Below are 22,592 nucleotides of genomic sequence, written 5' to 3' on the forward strand. Positions count from 1 at the left end.
TGAAGTCAAAGTTAATTATGCACAACTATGCTATGGACTAAAAGAAAATGTCCAATTATTTTGAGAAAAACATTTTCGGTGGGAGAGTGAATGATACAGATCAAAATGGGCCACTTAGGTTACTTGTGCAATTATGCAGTTCCTGTGAAGATTCACATATTTAGATTTTTTTTTTCATCTGTAATCCTTTAATGTCAGCAATACTGTTCACTTACAGCAGCCAGAGGGACACAGAGATCTAATAGAGCAGAAGAAGAAAAAAAACTGCCCCTGCCCTTGTCGATGTTCAGTAAGTGCTGGCGCACATACTGTAGGTGCTATTTGTTTCTGACTAAAAAATAGCGTGTACTCAAGTTTAATTTTTGACACTAGAGGAACCTGTGTTCAAGGAAAAGCATGATCTTAAAAAAAACAGGTCTCTTAATCAGATTGTTGCAAGTTAAAAGCCGAAGATGGATGAAATTCAAAATATAGATGCTTGAGATTCTTTTTCAAGCGGCTCGTGTGTTACATTGGTGTGTTACAGTGTGTCTTATTAATCTGTCTGGCTCCACTTCCTCGCAGCTTTTCATGTAAGACGGCGACTTCGTGGAGGTGATGCCCCACTGTCTGCTCTTGAAGACTCAGGTGACCACTGATTTCATCACCATTTCTCCTCTATGTGAGGTGACAACGGTGCAAACAGAGAGAAAAAGCCACAATTTCAGCCGGTACAAGCACAAATCCACTTATTATAAACTGAACACATCTGTACTGGTTTTCTTTGAGCCACAGAGCATCGAAAACGCGATCTACCAACTGCACTTTGGAGCACAGAGGAGGCATGCATGCATTCATTATACATAATACTGTGCAACGCCTAATCACAGTGTCGTGTGACAGGAAATTAAGCATCATGACAGAAGTGACATGTTACTAACTTGTCAGAAACTTCATGTTGAAAGGGACAAATTACAAAAAAAAATGCTGTGGCATATTCCCATCAGTTTTGATCATTGTTGAAATATTCTACAGCACATTAGATAACACTTAGAAAGACAGATGTCACAACATGTGCTGCCACATTTATTATCTCCTGCGGTCCTCCACCCTTCTGCTGCCCCCCCTCCCTCTACCTTTACCAGGCCTGCTGTTGTTTACCTCCTCTCATCTTGTTTATCATCAGCCGCTCCCTCCACTAGCACGAAGAGAGGAAGACTAGTACCTGTGCATCCCTCAGCCGACCCCCTCACCCCCTCTTCTATAGCTTCACTCTCCCTGCCCGCATCCCAGCAGCATCCTGTCACTTGGAACAAAATAGCTGTCTTTCTGCAGAACACAGTATATATAGAGAGATAACGGGATGTGTAAGGCCTCAGTTATGCGGTGTAAATGACATCTGGTCTGCAGAGACAGAGTGGCTTTTTGGATTTTGACGTTTCAAATCAAAATCAACAGTAGTGTTTATCCGTGAAAGGAGCAATGACATTCTCTTGCAAAATATCTGAGAGGGGGAAAGTATCACTCATAGATGCACACATGCCAAGATGCACAGGGGCTCACACACACACACACACACACACACACACACACACTCAAATAATAAAACAATGACAGATTTACAAAGATTTAAAATATCTCGTTCTGCACAGACTGATTCAGCCTCTTCAGAACTTTCTACAGAATAATCTACACACACTATCACACATATTAAAAATATTGTTTCTAACATCTGCAACTGACAACACATCCCCATTATTCATAACCCCACTGCACAGTTATGTCGATACAGGAATGTTTTTTTCCTTCTCCAACTGTGAAATCAGCTTATCATGACTCGAAGCTGCTCGTAATTTCATCAAAGAATTCTGTTTGGCAGCGTGAAAACTGTTAGCAGAAGAGCAAGGCCATAAAATGAAACCTACAGTAACCAGCACTTTCACTTCACATCACCGCGTGGCGTTAAGAGAAATAATATTTGATCTTTCTTCTTTTTTTTTTAAAAGCAGTGAAATTAAGTTACACTTTACAATTACTAACACGGGTGTACGGTCTCAGCACTGGTGAAGGGGCTTTTATCTTTTTGAGAAGAGTCACAGGTGTAATAAAATTCCCTGAAGACAACATCTGCTGTTAACTCCAAATTTTCAGATTCACCATCTGTGTAAAAACCCTCAACCAAAAGCAAAATCAATAACCAATGTGCAGTTATAGGATAAAGGAAAAAATATTTAAACTATATCACATTAAGCACACTTCTTCCTGCCCCTCCTTTCCTTTCCTTCTCTCCTATTACCCTCCTGTCTTCTCTTTGATCCCACTAATTGCTGGCACAAGAGCTTGCTTTAAACAAACCCTACCTTTACATGATGAAGAGTTAAAACTACAGCTAAAGTCAGTTCAATTTGTGGCACTCAGTCTAAACAGTTTTTAAGGAGGGCTCATCCACAACATCTCTCTTCCACCCAATAAAACAAATCATAAAAAAAGCCTCTAATCGCAGTGTATGATGATGATGAGGAGGAGGAGGATAAAAAAAAAAGGATTCTCAGCAGCAAAGTTGCTCTTGCAACACGGGAGACATTGGACTTGGACAGAGTGCAGGATGTGTTTAGACAAGTGAGCCAGGTGGCTTCTCCCTTCATGCCAAAATGAAAGTCCTAAAAAATCTTTGAACTTACTGGCACATCAGCGTCAGCGAGTCTATATCTTGTGCAGAGTCCGGGTTGGAAATGCTGCCTTTTTTCTCAGTCTTGCAAAAGCAAAAAAAAAAAAAGCTCAAGATCCACCCGCAGATTAGTCCTTGAAAATATAGAAAAACGTGCAAGGCCAGTCAGTATGAAATATGATGAATGTGATATTATTGCCTCTGCACTTCTGTTTAGTATCACGTCCCAAGAAAATACAAGTTTTTGATTAATGCTTAAATTACAATTCTGTCTCAGGCAGCACTGATAAAACAGAAATTATTTGAAGGGATCACACTGCTTTAAAAAAAATAAAGCAAAACTTAAATTTCCACTTATTAAAAAGCACGTTTAAGTTGTGTGTAAGGACTTGCAAACAAGTGTGGAAAGGGAGAAGGTGGTTAATTAAGATGCCGGTGTATTTCTGTGCGCAAAAATAAGTGAGATATGTTAAATAAGAGCCAAGTGCGGGTGTGTGGCATCAAAGGGCTCTAATGCCGCTTTTCACTCTTTCCCCCTTCTCGCTCTTTCACTGAGCGACACGCTGAGCTGCACAAGCCGTCACAGAAACTCTTATAGAGACAGAGCCGAGTGTCCCTGTATAGCAATCAGGACAATGTGCTGAATGGGCAGTCTAATTATAAATGTGCCATTTAGACTTGCATTTGGTCTCCAGAACCGCCTTACCTTATGAGGAAACCTGCGCTCACAGCTACAGAAAGAGCAACTGTTCGGAACACAACAGCACGAAGGAGGAGGAGGAGGAGGAGGAGGGAGAGAAAAAGTTTTCCTCCCCGACACCGCGAGGAATTCACCAACAATGTGTTTTTGTTTGAGGAGTTTTTAAAAGAAAAGATCAGTTTCATTAATTAGACACAGGTGTGTCACAAAAACGCACGTGCTCGGCGGTTAATAAAAAGAAAGACGCAGCTGTGCCATTCAGGTTACAGTGAGAAAGTTTGTGCAGTTGTCACAGTTGATTTTCTCCTTTTTAAATTATTATTAAAACTCACGCAGCCGCTTTGGAGAGCTCGTTTTGTGCACAGCGAGGTTGACTAAATTTGGAATTTGTCTTACAATTGGGGGCCATCTCCGTGCTGCTATTATAAACCACTTATATTCCACTTGTCACAATTATGACCAACCTGGAAATTTATTTATTAGGTGTGTGCAGCATAATTATTTCCTAATACACAATATTTAAAAATGATTTCCCAACACTCAAAAAGTTTTATTATGGTCTGAAAATATCTGTGCAATAATTATTCTATTTCAAACCCAGATGATTAATTTTCTGTATTGTCTTAAAGTCTAAAACACGCCCAATTATAAGAAAACAATGCATCCTTATTACGCACATTTACGCACTTTCCACGTGTGAACTTTTGTGTCTTTACTCCGGGAGCGCCGAGCTTCACAGCCTTCGGCTTAAATGGAAAACTGTCTGTTCAAGTGCATCTTCTCTAAATGGACAAGCCCTGCGATTGTTGAATTTAATTTATGGCTTATGCATTCTTGAGAGGTCAATTCCCCTGACCTCCCGAGAAAGTTAAGGAAGAGCAAATTCCCAGACTGCACGGGGCCCAGAATCTGGGTTTCTGACACTTCAAAAAAATCAGACAAAAATATACGTGTGAGAGGCAGTTTAAGGGGGCAAAGAGTCTCGGCGTGTGTAAAGGTATAATGAGACATGAGCGAAGGCTTCAGATAAACTTGTCCACCTCACATGCAGCGAGAGGAAACCTACCAGGGCGCACGGTATTGTCAATGAATAGTACCGCTTTGTGGACAGAAGTGAAACTGCCACCAGCAGAGGAAAGTTACGGGACATGTAAACACAAACACCAAACTGCTGTCAGGCTTTAAAAATCCACAGTTAAGTACTTGTTTAGGACGTTTAGTCAACATATAATCGGTGACAGCGGTCCGGCTCGGTCTTTACGCTGCAGTTTACACCGAACAGCCTGTGTCCGCTCGCTCGGCTTCACGCTGCTGCTGAAATAAACAAAGACAAATAATGTGATTTCAAACCTTCAAAGCTGCTTCAGGATGTCTCGGAGTTTAGTTCAGATGGAGTTAGATGCTGAATTTAACGCTGATTTACCGATTGTGAGGTGAACCCGAGCGCCTCCGAGACAGCCCAGCGCCACTCTCGTCTCGCGTGTGCTCCGCTTGTTTTGGTGAAAGCGACGCATCAAATAATCGCTATACTGAAAGTTTGACAGTCATCCTCCCCGTCACAAAATGTGCAAACCAGTTTAAGCATAACACACAGATAACTTTCTTGAAATTGTTTTGAGGCGAAATGCGCGCACTGTGCCGGAGCAGCTCACTGACAGCGCGCTCGACTTTTAGGAATCAAGCATTAAAACACAAGGTGAAAATATCAGGACAACATGTTGGAGGAGAAAAGTAAAGCAAAACGTGTGGTTTACCTTGATGATCTGAGCCGTGGAGATGGTATTAATGCGTCCTTTCCCGTGCGTAAACACTAGCAGACTACACACTTTGTAGGAAAAAAATGATCACTGAGCTATCTGTTGAGCGAAAACTTAAGTCTGCTCACACGGGGCCATATGAGGGGATCCCGTCTACTCTCTGTGAAGTTCAGCTGTCCGAAACTACAAGTACCTTTTGTTGTTCGCCTGTTCTGTTCTTTATCTCCCTCTCGCTCACACTCAGACAAGAGAAGACGATGGGTAGAGCTGCTGTCAATCTTGGCAATCAATGCGCGCAGCCATGTCGCAAGTATTCAAAGCATTTCCCGTCGTGCAACATCAGAAAGTGAGTGGCCAGGGCATTGATCTGAGGAAGGCAAAGAGGCAGGACTCCCCCCTCCTCCTCCCAGACAAGAGATGCGAGAGAGGGAGGGAGAGAGAGAGAGAGAGAGAGAGAGAGAGAGAGAGAGAGAGAGAGGGAGGGAGAGGGAGGGATAGAGAGAAGGAGGGAGGGAGGGAGAGAGAGAGATTTGTGGCGAAATAAAAGTGGAGACAGGGAGGATGGTTGTAACTGCCCGCAGTTTAGTCAGTTTAATAAGCTTACTTAAATGAACATCACTTACAGGCGCAGCGACTGAAAAGTTAAGGATGACTTTTCCCCTTCTGCACATGCCACACTCTCCCCTTTTTGTGACACCTTTTTTGTATTTGTATGTTCTCGGAGCACAAAAAAACACACTGACCTCTCCATCTCCAATCAAAGCGCATCAAAATCTTTACAGTAAAATAGTTGCAGCTCATATGAGATAAGAGCAAGTGAGAGGAACCCTGTAAGACTTAGATCTGTGTGATACAGCAGCACTTATTAACATAAATTAAATCAGCACCCAATATATAGGCTACATATGCTTGTCCTTTTCTTATGACTTTATTTTTTTTAAATTCCCAAGTAAGAAACAAAAACATTTTTTGATTTACACACTTCTCAAACATCTCCAGCCTCTCTTTGGATATTTGCAAATTTCATGGACTGGAAGTCACATCATGCACCCCTGCCTTTTCTATATTTTAAAAATAATTATTTTGACAGATTATCCTATAAAAAGGACGTCCAACATACACATTCCTCTCGTCATGCAGAGCGTTTCAGATTTATTTCCAGGCCGCCTATTTATCATTAGATAAATAAATTACTGCATTCAAGGAAAATGCCAGAAATAAAAAAGACTTAACCTCACGACATAGTCAGTTTGGAGAGACACAGAATTTAGATTAATAGACCGATTTTAGAAATAAAAATAATTAGAGTGCAATTGTTTAAAACAAATATGTAATGTGTGCAAAGGTATGACAGAAAAATGTTATTTTGCAGCATCATATTTAACTTTTAACTTTCACAAATTGATATATTTTATATCTTAATTTTTGCGTAAAATTCCACAAGAGGTTTTAACATACTAGATATAGGCTAACTAAAAAAAAAATAACGAGTTCATGCACAGTCAGGTAATATTATGTTAGAGCCATTACATTTATTTAAATAAATCCGGTATTGTTTTTTAAAACAGATCGGGGATCAGCCGTGAGACATGTGAAATTAAAGCAAAGCTCAGTCGGCTGACCCAGGCAACCCCACAGGTTGGGACCACTCGCCAAAACAGGAGCTGTTCACAATGAGACACTTCTCTGCATTGAATGAACATATGTTAGAAATTATCAGCTGAGCTCGGTGGAGGCCCACAGATGTCAAACACACCAAATAAATGACAACAGGAAGCTGCACAAATCAGAGAATAGACAGACAAGAGCGACATGGAAAAAAAAGTTGTAATCTAAAAATCAGCAGAAGCTTTTTTTGGAAACAAAAATACACATTACAGCTCTCAGCCACTGAGACTCCAGTGTTCAGCACGCCTTAAGTGTCACAACAAGAGACTATCACGGATCACATAATAGAAATCAGAAAGTTACTTACAAAGAGAGGAGACAGCAGGAGGAAATTGTGATTGTTAACTGCAGAGTCACATAGAGATACAGGAGGGGAGGAGAGGCAGAGGAGGAGAGAGGGTGACAGAGAGGAAGGAGGGAGAGAAGGGGGGAAAGTGGCCACACAACTCATCCACAACATCGTATTTCCTGTGCGCCTCACTTTGCCTCCTTTTTTTGGTTCAAGGTGAAATAAAAACGCACATCTCCATCCAGGAGTGCGCACCACATATTCCTCAATAATTTTGGGGTTTTTTTGGTGCAAGTTTTACCTCTTCAGTTTTCCCTGCATATATGTAAGAGGGAATTTTACTGCGTAAATTTGGGTAAAGGGAAAAATAAGAGAGGAGGACTTACCTTTGCGAAACTTTCCCTGCAGTTGTGCGGACTCTGTGAGCGCCTCCTGAGATTGAAACACTGTAAAACTACAGCACTGTAACACCTGTCACCTGTTTTATCAACTAAAAACTCAAACACTGTGACTCACCTCACTGTGGTGAATTTAAAAATAATCCTGCAACTATCTAACACCGTATTTTTCAGATCCATGCATGATGATTCATATGTGCTATCTGCTCTGTGTGGAGTCTCTTCAGGAGCGGACTTACCGGGACGCAGATGTGTGTTTGACGTGTCTCATGCGCCACCTTTTGGCCACTGAGGGAAACACTCAACCCTTAAACATCAGATGACTATTAGAGATAAAATAAGAGGATTTAGGCCACAACATGGAGCCTTTTTAAAGGTAATTTTCTTATGTTTAAATGTGGTTGTAAAGATGAAAGCAGTGAAACACTTGAGCTTTCTTCTTTTGGATTGTTGCTGCTTAAAATGGCAATCTTATCTGCATCAGATCAAAAAATGAGTCATTGTATTTGCTTATCATGGTATTTACCAGCAGGTTGTAACACGTACAGTAAAGCATGGTGACTTATGGTTGCAGCTGAGCAGGTGCCAGCGTGCACAAATATAGACTACAGTACTATTTCTATAGAGGCAACTGCGATGGCTTCCTCTTTACAGCTCAGATGGTGGAGTGCGTAAAGCCCGCATGAGGAGCAAAAGACAGTCCAACTTGTTGGGGGGTAAGGCAGACACATTTGCATACCCTGTGAGTCTTTGATGCATCTTGAAATTCAAGTCTAGCCCATAAATATTTGAAAAGGAGAGTGCATGAAAATCAACATTTTTGTTACATTAAATTAACATGTGTTCTTCTCCTGTTCTGCATGGTTAATTAGAGAACACCATTCAGTCAGTGAGTGAGGATGAGAGGGGTGGGGGGGTGGGGGTGGAGGTTGGGGAGGGAGGGGGGGCGGCTTTGATTACAGTGCAACCAGAGCAGGTTTCAAAGGTGTGCGAGTGATTCATGCTCAGGAATACAGTGATTTGTATTCTCGATGAGGAGTCACAATTATCTCCATTATGACAGAAAAAAAAGTTCTGCTTTAAAGCTTTGAGCGTGACATTAAACCAACATGAGGCTAACGTGTGTCAGGACACGGGCCAGCCTCTTTAACAGTAACACTTTATTTTAACCCCGCCATTTAACATGTATAAAAAGCATAGAAACAATTACTAAATGTTTATTACGCCCCATAACACACTGTGGTGCAGATATAAGGGCATTCTTCAAGTGTTTATGAATGTCTTAACAACTGTATCTCCTCTTATGAGGCATTCAGAACTGCTGTAAAATCAGATCATTCAATTCAACTGAACTTCATTTACCCTGAAGGAAATTTTTGTGTCAGAGAATGCTTCAAATGACAGTAACCACAATTCAGCCAGTACCAACCAGTAGATTCCCCGGGTCAGGGTCACTCACTGGGCCACGTTTTAGAACAATAGTGTACGAAATATCTGGCAAAATATACAAGATAAGAAGTGTTTTCAAGGGGCGAAAGCAAAAACCGGTGCCTAATCGAGTCACAATAGGAGTATGATAAGTACAACAGTTACTAAAAATGAACTAAAATGGTGGAGAAAAACAGACTGCTCCTGATAATCAGTGTTATATTGAATATGATATAACACTGAGAAGTAGTACTGCACATGACTGAGGAAACAACACTGCACTACATTGACAAGTGAACATGATATTGAAGAATAATATTGCACATAATGTAGTGAAAAATATTGCACAAGATATTTGAAAACTTAGCCATGCCAGGAAAGGCAACCATGCACTGCTGTCCAGAATAATCAGTTAGCAGCCGTAATTATAACCATAAATAAACTCAATAAGTTGCCTTTATATTATTATCACTACTGGCTCTAGTAGTACGGTGTGCTGCAGCTCTACGTGTGGTTTGTCCAAGTTGTCGTACCCCAGCGGAAGCTTTTAGGTGACAGCTGTAGGTAGCTTCAATCAATGTCAAACACTGTATTGTCTCTCTGTATCATCACTATTCAATGTGTTAAAAGTGGGAGACAAGAATGTCATATGAGCATTATGTCGGCTATTTCACTTTCAATTCATAGTTTTGTAATGTGTCAGTATGAAAAAGATCATTAAAAAAATCATACCATAGTTAACCATAAAAAGTAATTAAACATGTCATGGTATAAAATGTCAGTTAATAAGTCAGCGTGTGCACTTATGTGTATATGCTGGCTGCCTCAGTCATTGGGACCTCTGATATTTTTGTTTCAAAATGTTTAAGTTTCTAAAAACTTCTGAGGGGAATTCCCCTGGTGGGCTGGATTACAGGGTGTTGATTGAAAATGGTCCCCCCCAATGTTAAATAGGTGATTACGGCCCTGTAACACAGTTAGTAGTAGTCATATTGAATCACGCTGGTTTTAAACACATTAATAAATACTTCTAAAGCTGCCTGCATGTGAACAGGTTAAAAGTATGTTACTGTAAAACACACTGTAAAACTATTACCAGTGTATAAATACTTGTTATTCATTATATAATTTAAACTCTAACATTCAAAAGATTGGTACATGTGCATAACCATAAAAAAAAATTTTAGTATTCAAACTGAGGGACATTTTTACTTCATATATTCTTATCCTGACTTCAGAAAACATGCTGATGAGCAGACTCACCTTTTCCACTATGGACAAGTGATGGAATTTTCATCTAGAAGCAAAACTAAGCTCATGAGGTCGTAGAGGTCTCTGTATAGAGGATATCTTTCTGGCCGCTCTGCTCAACATTTACCCTCATGACAGTGAGCAAAACAAGTGACTTGAGTACCATATGACAATGTGGTGTTTGAGGGTCCTCTGCCAGAAAATTTTGAGCATCAAACACTTCATTTCTTGCATTCTGGTGAATGTTTATGCACTGATTTGTGACTTTTCTGCATCACGTTATGGTGTTAATGTCTTCTGCTACTTTCATGTTCTTCATGGGACAAATACACATGTTCTAAATATTAAAGTCCCCAGTGTATACCCCCTAAAATCTACGCCTATGACTATGTTGATCTTGCCTTGTAAACCGTCACCCAGCTCATGTTAAAGCATTGTCCTGAGTTTTTGTTGCATGATCTGTAAAAAGTGTAACTTGATAACACACCGTAAGAAACGTACAACCCCACACAAACTTCCGTGAACACCCTGACCTGCCATCAGCGAGGCGACTCCTGCCAACGGTCACAACCGCCGACATGGTCCAGTTGTAACGGACCAACATCCACAACACCAACACTTTTTAGTCATTACTGAATGCCAAGTTATGCAATTAACTCAAACACTATTTGCATACATGCAAATCGCCTCTCTCCCAATTGGACTTGCAAAGTGGGACGCTCTGTTCTCATTAGTTGACCCAAATCTCTTACTTGTAACTCTGGATTTCATCAAAGTTTAGTCAGGATCTAATATTTCCTTTCAAGTTAACAGAGAACCACTGATTAATCATGTTGAAATAAGGAGTGCAACATGCCAATTCTAATTATATACTTATCAGGGACACCATCATACAGCCCATGCCAACATTACTACAAATATCAACCGTGTAGTACTCATGGATACACTTTAAGGCAATTGTTTATGATGCTGTATGTATTTCTGATTTCATTACTTGCAGTGTTGTTATCTGAGGCTTGGTTAAGAGTCAGGTTAGGGGAAATCTTATTCTTCTACAACCTTTGTGTTTTTAAGTTTCATCAAATGCATCTCAGAACATGATTTTTCTGTCTCTTAAACAAAGACTGATGGAAGAAAGAGACCATGATAGTGCAGTGTAGATCCGTAGTCGCTGTACGTAGTAAATTTCACTTAGATCAGTGAGTATGTGCACACAGAGCAGCTAGATTAAAGAGGAGGCCCAGGGGCATTTGGTTCATTTACAAAGCAATTGCTTTTATGTACAAAAAGCCCAATTCACTGTAGGTATTGTAAAAGCCTTCCGTTTAAGGGACACGAGATTAATTCATTGTTTAATGTAACACAGCACTTTCTCAACACACACTTAATCATTTATGTTGAAGGAATTGTGTTCTCCTGCTGTTTAATATATTAAGCCTGTAAACGTTTTATACAATATTTAATATTTTTTACATTGGCGTTGTCTCCCAAGTGACATCACAACAGTAAAACCTTTGAAATAAATGCATTGTTTTAGTGAGTGCAAACAGTCAGGTCAATGTGCTGCAGTGTGACTGTTATCCAGCCTTCTCTCTATTCTTTTTATAGCATGCACATTGGGAAGAATATTCAGTGATTCCTAACTCTTCAATTATTCAACAAATCACCATTCCATTTCTTACATATTAAAAAATGTACCGTATGTGGAGCTTGGAAATGATAAAACAGCATAAAATACTATTTTGAAATCAAAGCACCTATTGCATCGGCTTCCTTGGTTTTGTATTTGTACAATTGGACTACAATCTGGATCCCCACAGCGTGCAAAGGAGGCGCCGGCTGTGTTTCCACTGTAATCTAATCCTCAGACGTTCACAGCGAGTAACAATAATATTTATGTGATGGAAATAGGTATCACTGGGAATTAGGGTAGGGTTTCTCTTTTCTCTTCCCCTGTCAGAGGAAAACTGTGAATACGTTACAAATGCAGTGTGCAGTGCAGGGAACAATATAGACCTGAGAACAAGGTCGGACTCCTCAGCATGGTCTCAATGGGCTCTTCCTTTCAACACAGACCTGGCAAAAAGGAACCCTGACAAGAAAAGCAGCACAGCTCAAAGCTTTAACTCATCCAGACTCATCTGAAGTAGACTTCAAACATTGATACAAAGCACTTTTACTTTTGCAGTTTAAAATGAGACATTTCATTTACTGCTACTTATTATATTTTACTCTCCTCTGTAGAAACTACTCTAACAAACATCCCTGTCAGGAAACTGAGCAGTATGTGTCTCCGTCTCTGCTTCTGAAAAAAGCATTTCTGAATCCAGTAAGTATTTAGTTAAGGATTAATGCGGGAGGCCTTGATTGCGTTTAACAGAACAGGACCCAATTAGCATAATAGGCCCTCTTTCATTCTCTTTGAAGTCCAGAGCATAGAATAACAAATGTATATGAACCACCAGCCAAACGTCAATACATGGAAATGCCACAATCCTCAGTGGAGGGTCTTGGGTGAATTTTTGCAGGAGGAGGGAAAAACATCCCATTTTATTGCAAAATAAGCAGAACAGAGGATGTGATGGGTCTTCTAGCCACCAGGGCCAACAGGCGCTGTGGGGCCCCCAATCCTGGAGGAGAGATGGAGATGGAGGCAGAGAGGATGTGTCTGCTGAGGGAGGTGCAGCCTCCTCTCTCAGGTGTTTTTTTTTTTTTTTTTTTTTCTCAAAGCGCACCACGATGCAGACGAGTGAAAGTAATTACTCCCCAATTAAAGATGAAGATGTCACTTGGGGAGGGAGCCGCAACACAACGGCTCACTATCAGACAAGCGAAGGAAGGAAGACGCAGGCGCTGTATCCACTAAAAGCGTGTGCATCACAGCCGATCAGCGCATGTAGGGTGATTCATAATAAATGTAATATTTGTGTTGAAAACTGCGGAATAACAGCACAGTTGCACTTTCTATTGAGAAAACATTTTCTCTATATTCTTTTTGAATCAGAAGGTCAATACATGTACTTCTCAGAGGTTTCTTTTACAATTGCAACGGAGACATAGTTCATGATTTAAAGATATGAATTCTGTAGTTCAGAGTTATTAGTATCCACCTTCTTGGTGGAAAATACACGGAATTAAAAATGCCCTTTTGAGCTGGAAAAAGCTTTGAACTTAAGAAACATTTCAAGAAGCCTCTCTTTTTTTGTATTGAAACTTCACCTCCTTTGAGCATGCCATAGTTTGGTTCCCTTTTCAAATAATAGAATGAAGTTTAATAGGTCAAGGCAATCAATGTGGAGGTTCAAAGAGAATCTCAGAGCTATGATGAGTGCACATTTTGTACTTTTCCTTTGTACATGATTAGAATAAAGATGCGCTCAATGAACGCATCAGTGAAATTTAATAAAGAACAAAGGCTATTTCAGGTTAAATGTTAGTCATTTATGTAAACGTTGCCTTTCTTAGTCTGATTTCTAAATGAAGTCAGTTATAATGCAGTGTAAAGTGTTTTATAAACAGGTCATAGATCATTGAATGTCCTTTAAATAACACAAATTTAATACTTCTGGCTGATATGATATTGTCATCAGACAGCTGAGCCTGTATGGGTTTCAACTCATTCAAATAAACGTGAGATAAAAATGAAATAAATACTCGTGCAATGATTTAGATATTGTGTTAATATCTTTAATATTCACATTTTTATAAATTTCCATTGTGCAACCTTCCCCAGTCACACAGAAAATATGTTAAAGGTTATTTTCCGTCCTGATGTAAGCAAAAATAAAATTCATTTTGGCAAGCTAAAAGGAGACTGGCAGTGCTACAGGTACGTACATATGATATTTCAAGTGGTTTGGTGTAAGAATATTATCTGAGTTTCGACAAAAATACTACCATCATGATGCTTTTAGTACCTCTTGTTCTTAACATTCTGTACCTGACGTGAAACACAAAAGACACAGACAAGTTCCCAGTTGAGATCACACTGCAAGTAAAAGCAACTCAGTCATACCTTGAAAACATGATACAGTGTACGATTCAAAGTGCAGTAACATGTAGAAAATATTATTATGAGATTAACATCTTATTAGACTCTTCCATAGTTAATAAGCACGGCAGCTCCCACTGCGACGTCATCCATTCTTCTGTCACTTCGAGCAATGAGTCAGTGCTGCGTGGGCCTCAGAGAGCAGGTTAAATGTTTAGTACAGTTCTTGTACTGCTGTATGGAAAGGTGTAAATGTCCATAAAATCCTTTTCTTACAGAATGTTTGTTGTCGTTGTGAAGTAGCACCTCAGTGTCCAGAAATTGCTTGAGCTGAGAAGTGACGAGAGAGAAAGGCAAAGTGAGTACAGGAACAGAAAATATCAGAAAACAAGAAAACCATGACAGCAGAATCCATCAAAATGACTTAATACTTTGTCTTTCTTTCATGTTTTGGAGCCACAAATGAATGAATCCAAAAAAGCGGGCTCTTACTGCCTTAAGAGGTCGATCCTTTCCATGCACAATGACTGAAAACACATGCAACATTAAGCAAATATTTGCTCCTTGACATAGAGAATGTAATAGTCAGGTCAACACCTACCCTAAACCCTATATCCTCCTGCCAACCACATCAAACTAAAGCTACATTACTGAGACAGTACTAAGACAGTGAAGAACAGTTAATTGTAGATATTATCAGTACAAAATGCAAAAAAAAGTTTCTGTATTTTGCACTGATACATTCATTATGTACAAACACAAATCCTCTCATACTCTTTCTCAATTAAAATTCTCAGTTAAAATACAGTTTTACAGTCTATCTATATAGTATAGTGTTAAAGCACTGGCTACACTAGCCACACTACTGGCTGGTGAACAGTTCTGCAGACACACTACAACTGTTAACAAAACATTCATTCATTCATTTTCCGTAACCGCTTATCCTCTTGAGGGTCGCAGGGGTGCTGGAGCCTATCCCAGCTGACATTGGGCGAGAGGCAGGGTACACTCTGGACAGGTCGCCAGACTATCACAGGGCTGACACATAGAGACAGACAACCATTCACATGTACGGACAATTTAGAGTCACCAATTAACCTGCATGTCTTTGGACTGTGGGAGGAAGCTGGAGTACCCTGAGAAAACCCACAGTGACACAGGGAGAACATGCAAACTCCACCGCCCCACCAAACCAGGAACCCTCTTGCTACGAGGCAACAGTGCTGACCACTATACAGCACTGATAAACATATCTTTGTGTTGTCCCAGCTGGCACTGTATGTCACTGTGATGTCAGAAAAATGTTGCAATCTGATGTTGGAATGAAAATCAAGTTGAGGATATTTTAAATGTCTTACGAAGTTAGAATTTGATGTTGTGCTGATGTTAATGTTATGACGTTTTGCCGATTCTATGTAAGATTGGCATGAGACATTAGGAAGACATTGGATTTTGGATACTTTACAACACAACTTAAAACCAGCAAAATATCAACGTCATCTGTTGTCAGTATTCTACATCAAATTAACATTGGCATTATCTTGACACTGAATTTTGGTCACCCGACGTTAAAACCTAAATTCAGCCAACTATCAGTGTCTAGTGACGTTGGTGGCCAGCTAGGTGTAGGTTCTGAATCCAACTGTCTGTCGTTCTGATCATTAGAACAGACACACAACTGTAAAGTGGCAGAGCAACTTCTACAAACCAACTACACATCACAGTCCGTCTCTAACAGCAGACCTGAACGTGTGATGAGACAGCTCTGGGAAAGAAGTGTGGGAAATATGCAACACAGTTTAACGACACACAGCAAAGCATGCAGTCACACACAAGTTCTCAAGGAATATAGATTCCCCATACAGCAGGTAATAACATATCAAGCCATGCCAGGCTGACAGGGAGTCATTTCATGCTCTTCTGACATGACATGATACTAAAAGGTCAAAGGTCAGCTGCAGCTGGATGGACACTTTGTTACTCTGTGTGTGTGTGTGTGTGTGTGTGTGTGTGTGTTGTGCAGTACCTTATCTAATCTCCATCCAGCAGTTTATTTCATACATATCTGTCCATGGAGGGCTAATAGCCATGTGAATAAATCACTACAAATTCGGAAACTAAAATTTAGTAACTGAATATTTGTCATTATTTGCTGATGGATACAATTTATTTAATAAGATAGTAAAATGACATAAACCCTCTTTCTGTGTTTACAGTATCAACAGTGATATGTGCTGTTCCTTCCTGACATATCGCGGCGCGGCTACAGATGGGGAGCTAATTGGTGCTGTGAATGCAGCTGTGCTGACTGCTGAACTGTCAAGGTGCTAAATCAAAAGGTGTCTCTTTTGTTAATTATACACAATGCTACAAACAGTCATGTTCGTTTGAGTCTGACTCCTTTCTTTCCTCAACCATCCATAAATATTTTGGCAGTGGTACAAAAAGAAAAAAAAAAAAAAGAAAGAAAAACAATTTACACACAATTATCACAGTGGGATGAGCCGGCTGCCTGCAGATGTTTGTTTTGATTATAATGGGAGCAGAGGCAGGGCTTCCCAAACCCAGACAAGATGTGTTTCCTACAATCACAACAGAGCAGCGAGCATGCAGTGAGGTGCAAAGCACACAGGAGCCCCGTGTTACAGAGAATTAGCGAGGCCTCGAAAACATTAGCAGCGTAAAACATGCAGTTAGGCCTTACTTTATTTCTCAGGATTAGACAAACGTGTAGTGAATCCCGTTGCTTAGAGGAGAGGGTGGTGCCAGAGATACAGGAGGAACGGGAGAAACAGGAGGAAGAGGAGGAGGAGGAGGAGGAGGAGGAAGGGGAGGTGGAGGTGGAGGTGGGGAAGGAGAGGTGGGGGTGTTAGCCTGTGGTGAAACTATGGAGGAGAGGACAGGAGGAAAACAGAGAGGGAGAAAAGGACATTGGTTTGTTAGTCAAATGGGCAGTTCTGGGACATTGGAAGGCTGAGAACCACGTAATGTTTTTTCTGAGAGGACACAACTACACTTTTACTTCCTGTGTTCTACGTACTCATGACACTGGGGGTGGGCGACGTGGATAAAATCTAGTGTCACTATGTGTGCCATTTTTCTGGAAAGTCAATTTAAATAAGCACCTGACAAATCACGGTACTCCATTACATTGATGCTGCAAATCCAATATTGCCATGAAACAGTCCTGCTCAATCCTAGGGGTAGCTTTTGGGGGGGAGGGGGTCCCTCTCAATATTTACATGTGGACTTGCCCTCACTCCAGAAAAAAACATTAAAATACTAGAGGATTTTCACTTTCACAAAATTAAAGTCATTTACACAATACATTGATGCAGAAAAGACACAAATCGGTGCATAAAAATTCACCGGAATTCAGGAAATGTAGTGTTTAATGTTCAAAACTATTCTGTCGGAGAACTTGCCGTTTCATGTGTCCTTCCCCACCAGTGTTGAAACAAAACCTGTGCCCTTACACAGCATTGCCCACAGTGGCAAGATACAATTGGATGTATTAAAAGATTAACAATCACGGCATTAACTCCAGAGCTTGGATTAATTTATTAGTCGATTTACAGATAATTAATAATAAGCAATTTAAAGATGTCACCTTGGACACTGGGGAATTAAAATAGCTTTTTTTTTCCACTATTTTCTGACACTTAGCATGTAAAAGCTTTAATCAGTGAATCCAAAAACTAATTAACAAACTACTTCATACCCAAAATAAGGATCCTAGTCCTTGACAGTCCCAGTATAAAGACAAATCTCTGACGGCTAACACATTTCTGTGTTTGTTGTCATATTAACCGAAAAATATTTAATGCTGACGGATACCAAAAAAAGAAAATTCAGATTTCAAAAAATGTCACTAAATTGCATAAATGTAATGCACCATAAACACCAGGATGTGTGGAGGTCAGGGCCGCAAATAACAATTATTTTCTTAGATTAATATGGCAATAATTGTCTCTTATCCACTAATTATTTTGGCTATAAAATGGCAGTGTCTTTAAATGTCTTGTTTTGTCCAACCATTAGTCCAAAACCCCAAAATATTAAGTTTGTGATCATATATAACAAAGAAAAGCATTAAATCCTTAATCCTTAAATTTGCCACTTCAGCTTGATCAAATTACTTAATTGATTCATCAATTACCAAAGCAGTTGCAGATTAATTTTTGGTTAATAAAGGTGAATGTAAAAAGATCCAGTGTACGTACAAGAACATCTCAGATGGCCTCATCAACAGCACATTTACATGTGTTGTCAATCTTATAGGCTTTTGCTTTTACCAGATTTCACATGTGCAAATAAAAAAGTGACATCGACGTTATTTTAGGGAACATGTTATTCCTTAATAATCTCAAACAGTGAATGATTTGAAAGTATGTGATGAGCAGAAAGCCATTAGGAGGGCAAATGTCTGTAGTTAATATCTTCAGCACTGAGGCTTATTGTGATCTGTACGCAGCGGTGTGATGTTTACTTCAGTTTTCAATCATTTGAACACTTAATCAGCTTAAAGAAAAAAAGGTAATGAATAGCTGAAGAGCCACTACATGAGGACGTTTATTTAGTTGATCATCAATATTTTGTAGTTAATTTTTTCCAGCACAAAATTGAAGATTCTTTTCAATATCCCTGACAAGTAATTATAAAATACCAAATTATTTAACAGAATAACAAATTCAACAATCAAAAAAACACCCTTTTAATATATACTGTGCGTAAGTGCGGCGCTGCATATTCCTGCTTTTATGCCGGCATTATTGAAGTCTCTCATGCATAATATCGTGAAAAGACTCTTCTTTTAATTCAGGGATTTGAAAGTGCACCAGCATACCTTACTTTAACACCAAAGGGAGAGAAAGTCATTGATTCAGTCTCCGCTGACAAGATGCCACCAGTTATATTCTCTGACATTTCTCTATGCTGGAAATAATGTTATAATTGTTGACTTTGCCTCACTGTGCATATTAAGCTTCCACACACGCTGACAGCTTGAATGTTACTGTGTGTGACAGATATGTGTGTGCATACGTGTGTGTGTGTGTGTGTGTGTGTGTGTGTGTGTGTGTGTGTGTGTGTGTGAGAGTGAGGCAGACAGGCTGACAATCTGCTGCAGCTACAGTGAAAATGAACTTGCCTGTCTGCTGTAGAGTATGAAAGAGATGAAAAGTGAGCGCAGTGTCTTTTATGCAGGTTCAGAGCTACGTTCAAAGCAGCCGCAACGGTATGCAGAAGGAGAGTAGAGTTTGACTGGGTCATTGATCAGCACACAAAATGGCCTCATCAAGCTATTCCTCCCCTGTCTGAAAGATTGTACACGGATTGCAATTAGAGACTATCTGAGCTCCTAAAAAGGAATAATGTTCAGTTATTAGGAAATGAACAGCCCCATTGCTTGACTCTGCACCTCACGCCCTTCTCATCTCCACTCCATCAATCCAGCATTCTTGAAGGCTGCTTCCCTCTCTTTATCCCTTCTCAAACCAAAAGATGTCAATTTGATGCCAGGAGAAACTTTATTAAAACTGTCAGCTTTTTTTTTTCTTTTCTTACAGTAATTATTTCTGTAAGTGTTTCTGTGGAATAACGATTTTTACATTCTCTATAAAGCAAAGATGTATAACCTTCAACAACCTACAGGCTCAAAGAAACAGAGAATCATTTTAAACTGTAGAAATGACCAACCTGTGACTAGTTTGCTCTTGAGTGAAGCCTCCGAGGCGAGAGCGTAGGACATGGTGATGATCCTCTCCTGCTCCTGTAGAGCAGAGTCCAGTGCCACCAGCCCCACCTCTGGCTTGTCCACAGTCACTGTGGGTGTTAGGTTTTGCACACTGTCCCATGCACAAAGAAATAGAACACCAAATTAACAAACATGATGCATTGATACAAATGTGGAAATGCACTGATCGCTGTGAGGGCATGACCACCTGCAGTGATGTCAAAGAGAAGCCTGAGCTACAGCGCAGTGCCTTTGCAGGCGCTGGAAATTTAGCACCTTGCTCAAAGACACATCTGGTGGGTGAATGTTTGCCGACAAAGGGCTGAAACCTGAGTATTTTGGTTTAAATGGCACACTACAAGTAGGGCTATGCATTGGCAAGAATCTGGCAATACAATACATATCACAATATAGGGGTTACAATCATAGACTGTGTAAAATAATGTCCGTAGCTACCGTGACATCACCCATCAGTTTGTGGACTCCAGTTTTGAAGCCATTTGTTTTTGGGAGCCATATTTGGAAGAGTGGGTGGAGCTGGGGAGGAGCTAGGGGTGGATCTGACTCATAGACTGTAGCGACACCTCAGGGAAAGCCTGTCTCTCAAAGGGACCCCGTCCTTAGATATGCGAACTTTAAGCCTTAATTAAATATACACATTTATGTAAAAATTCATCCCCGGTACAGTTGGGATGAATGTTGAAATTAGCTATAGCGACCAAAACTGTTATTTGTACCAGGCTGTAAACATGTGTATTTCAGCTGTAAAGTTGGGCATTTTAAAATATGGGGGTCAGTGGACATTGACTCGCTTCTGCAGCTTGCCCCAGTGGATATTCAAGGAACTGCAGTTTTGGCACTTCCATGTTGGCTTAATTCAAAGCGCTCAAACTGGTTTGAATAAATTGCAATATATTACGATACTGTTAGCAATAGGTGTGTAATGATACATCAATCTAGATTATAAATCGATTCAATGATCAACGATCCAATATCATCGACGCAGAGTGAAAACATCAACATATCATCTGTAAGATATGCCTTTATTGTGAAATTCCCGTGGCGCATCTGTTTTACCATCTCTGTCCAAGCACACCTCCTAATGGTGAGCACCCAAGAAAAATACAATGAGGATATTTACTGATATTGTCTCATATTGATCGCAGCCCCCTGAATTAAATCAAATCAAAATCGTATCTTGGCATTTTGATATCAGCGAATATCTCATGATTGTCCATGGAATCAATATCATGTTAAAGCTTGTGAATTACACACGAGATTAACTAAGATTCAAGGTGATACATATTCCAATTATTTTAAAATCTAATTTTAGGTCCAAACTGGTGGAAAAAGATTTCCGCACTCTTACTAGATGTAAGTGTGCAGAAATCTTTTTCTACCAGTTTGGACCTAGATTAGATTAGATGATGTTTCCAGCACCTTGCCAAGACCAAGGTGGGTAGAGCGGTGGTTGTTCTGCAAAATCTAATTCTAGGAAAACTGTCCTTACATAAATTGTATTAAAAAGTACGCTCTTGTTTAATGCAATCAGAGCAGTGGGATCTGCATTTGGGTTTGTCACAGACCCTGTAACAACCAACATCATAATACCACTTTTTGTGCAACCTGAGCAAAGGAATTGACACTTGCCTACATAGGTAAAAAATATAAATGCTTGCAGGATTTTTAATCAAAACACATTAAAAAAAAAACAGAAACAGTTTTTGGGAATCAAAACTGTATCACAAAACATAATATTGTAATACTTAAAAGTATTGACATTTTCTTACATCCCTAAAAGCTTTCCTAAAAACCCAGAATAAGCCGTTTCATTTTATTTACCTGGACTTTGCCAAGATGCTCTTGATGCGCTCCACCTTACGATGGCGATCCTCCACCTCCTGCGGACTGAGCGGCTCCTCGGGCTCTGAATCCACATAGCGCTCCGGGATCAAAACTTTCTGAGGCTTGGAGAGCTACAAAAAAACCAGATATAGTGTGTGTTAAGGTCTGAGTTGCTTTATCATCATCTTCGATATCAGGTCACCCCCCAAAAAATCTATCCACTTACACAGCTGGAAGATAGGCTGATAATTACACTGTAAGAGAGACTATCTGATCATTATAAGAGATGAGATATAAGATATATAAGATCATTATTTGTGAGTGTATCTGTTTTCTTCTACCAGTCAATGCTCTTAGGGTTGTTTTTTTTACACTGTCTAATAAAAGGGGACTGCTCATTTTATGACATTGCAATTTTTGCGGAAACAAACAAGCAATCCTATAATTTCCAACCGAAAATGTGTCAGAAATGTTTCACTGCGTGGTCAGCGAACATCTTTTGCCCTCCACAACATGCCTTGGAATAAAATGTGTAATAAAGTTGAGGCTGACAGCTGCTAGTTTAGTTCAGCAGCACTTGACTACCCATTGTGGCGTGTATCTTGCAGGATGACATTGTGGAGGAAATAATCGACTTTATGCCGCTTTTGTCGTTCGTCGCCTGTTAAGCCAAACTCTGCACTTACTCTGTATTCATGACAAAACTCTTATATGAGAGTTTGTGGACTGAACTGTAGTTTAATAGTTTTTATAAGATTTTTTTTTTTCATTTAAGTTTACTCTCCAGCTTGGTGGAGGCCAAGGCGATCAGCTCCGAGCTTTTGATGAATTCAAGGTCTCTTCTTGTATTTCTGCGTTTCAGAAAATACAAAAACGGCCTCAAA

General features: G+C 39.9%; 2 protein-coding genes across 21 annotated transcripts in view; both read right to left on the minus strand.

Annotated features, from left to right (window-relative positions):
• Window positions 1-5,501, minus strand: part of sox6 (SRY-box transcription factor 6) — a 150,425-nt gene extending 144,924 nt beyond the window's left edge. For 5 of the 7 annotated variants that reach the window (XM_049561360.1, XM_049561383.1, XM_049561354.1 and 2 more), the window contains exon 1: window positions 5,102-5,501. The gene's annotated coding sequence lies outside the window, so the exon portion shown is untranslated. The remainder of the gene's footprint in view (window positions 1-5,101) is intronic. The other 2 variants (XM_049561367.1, XM_049561336.1) reach the window with 1 other exon arrangement.
• Window positions 5,502-13,822: 8,321 nt separating this feature from the next.
• Window positions 13,823-22,592, minus strand: part of plekha7b (pleckstrin homology domain containing, family A member 7b) — a 98,166-nt gene continuing 89,396 nt past the window's right edge. For 9 of the 14 annotated variants that reach the window (XM_049561307.1, XM_049561301.1, XM_049561296.1 and 6 more), the window contains 3 exons: window positions 21,706-21,839; window positions 19,827-19,975; window positions 13,823-14,459 (listed from right to left, as the gene is read on the minus strand). In XM_049561307.1, coding sequence (XP_049417264.1) covers window positions 14,437-14,459; window positions 19,827-19,975; window positions 21,706-21,839 — 306 coding nt within the window. In that variant the 3' untranslated portion in view covers window positions 13,823-14,436. The remainder of the gene's footprint in view (window positions 14,460-19,826; window positions 19,976-21,705; window positions 21,840-22,592) is intronic. The other 5 variants (XM_049561304.1, XM_049561270.1, XM_049561321.1 and 2 more) reach the window with 1 other exon arrangement.

Source organism: Epinephelus fuscoguttatus, linkage group LG2, assembly GCF_011397635.1.
Source record: "Epinephelus fuscoguttatus linkage group LG2, E.fuscoguttatus.final_Chr_v1".
Classification (NCBI taxonomy): Eukaryota; Metazoa; Chordata; class Actinopteri; order Perciformes; family Serranidae; genus Epinephelus; species Epinephelus fuscoguttatus.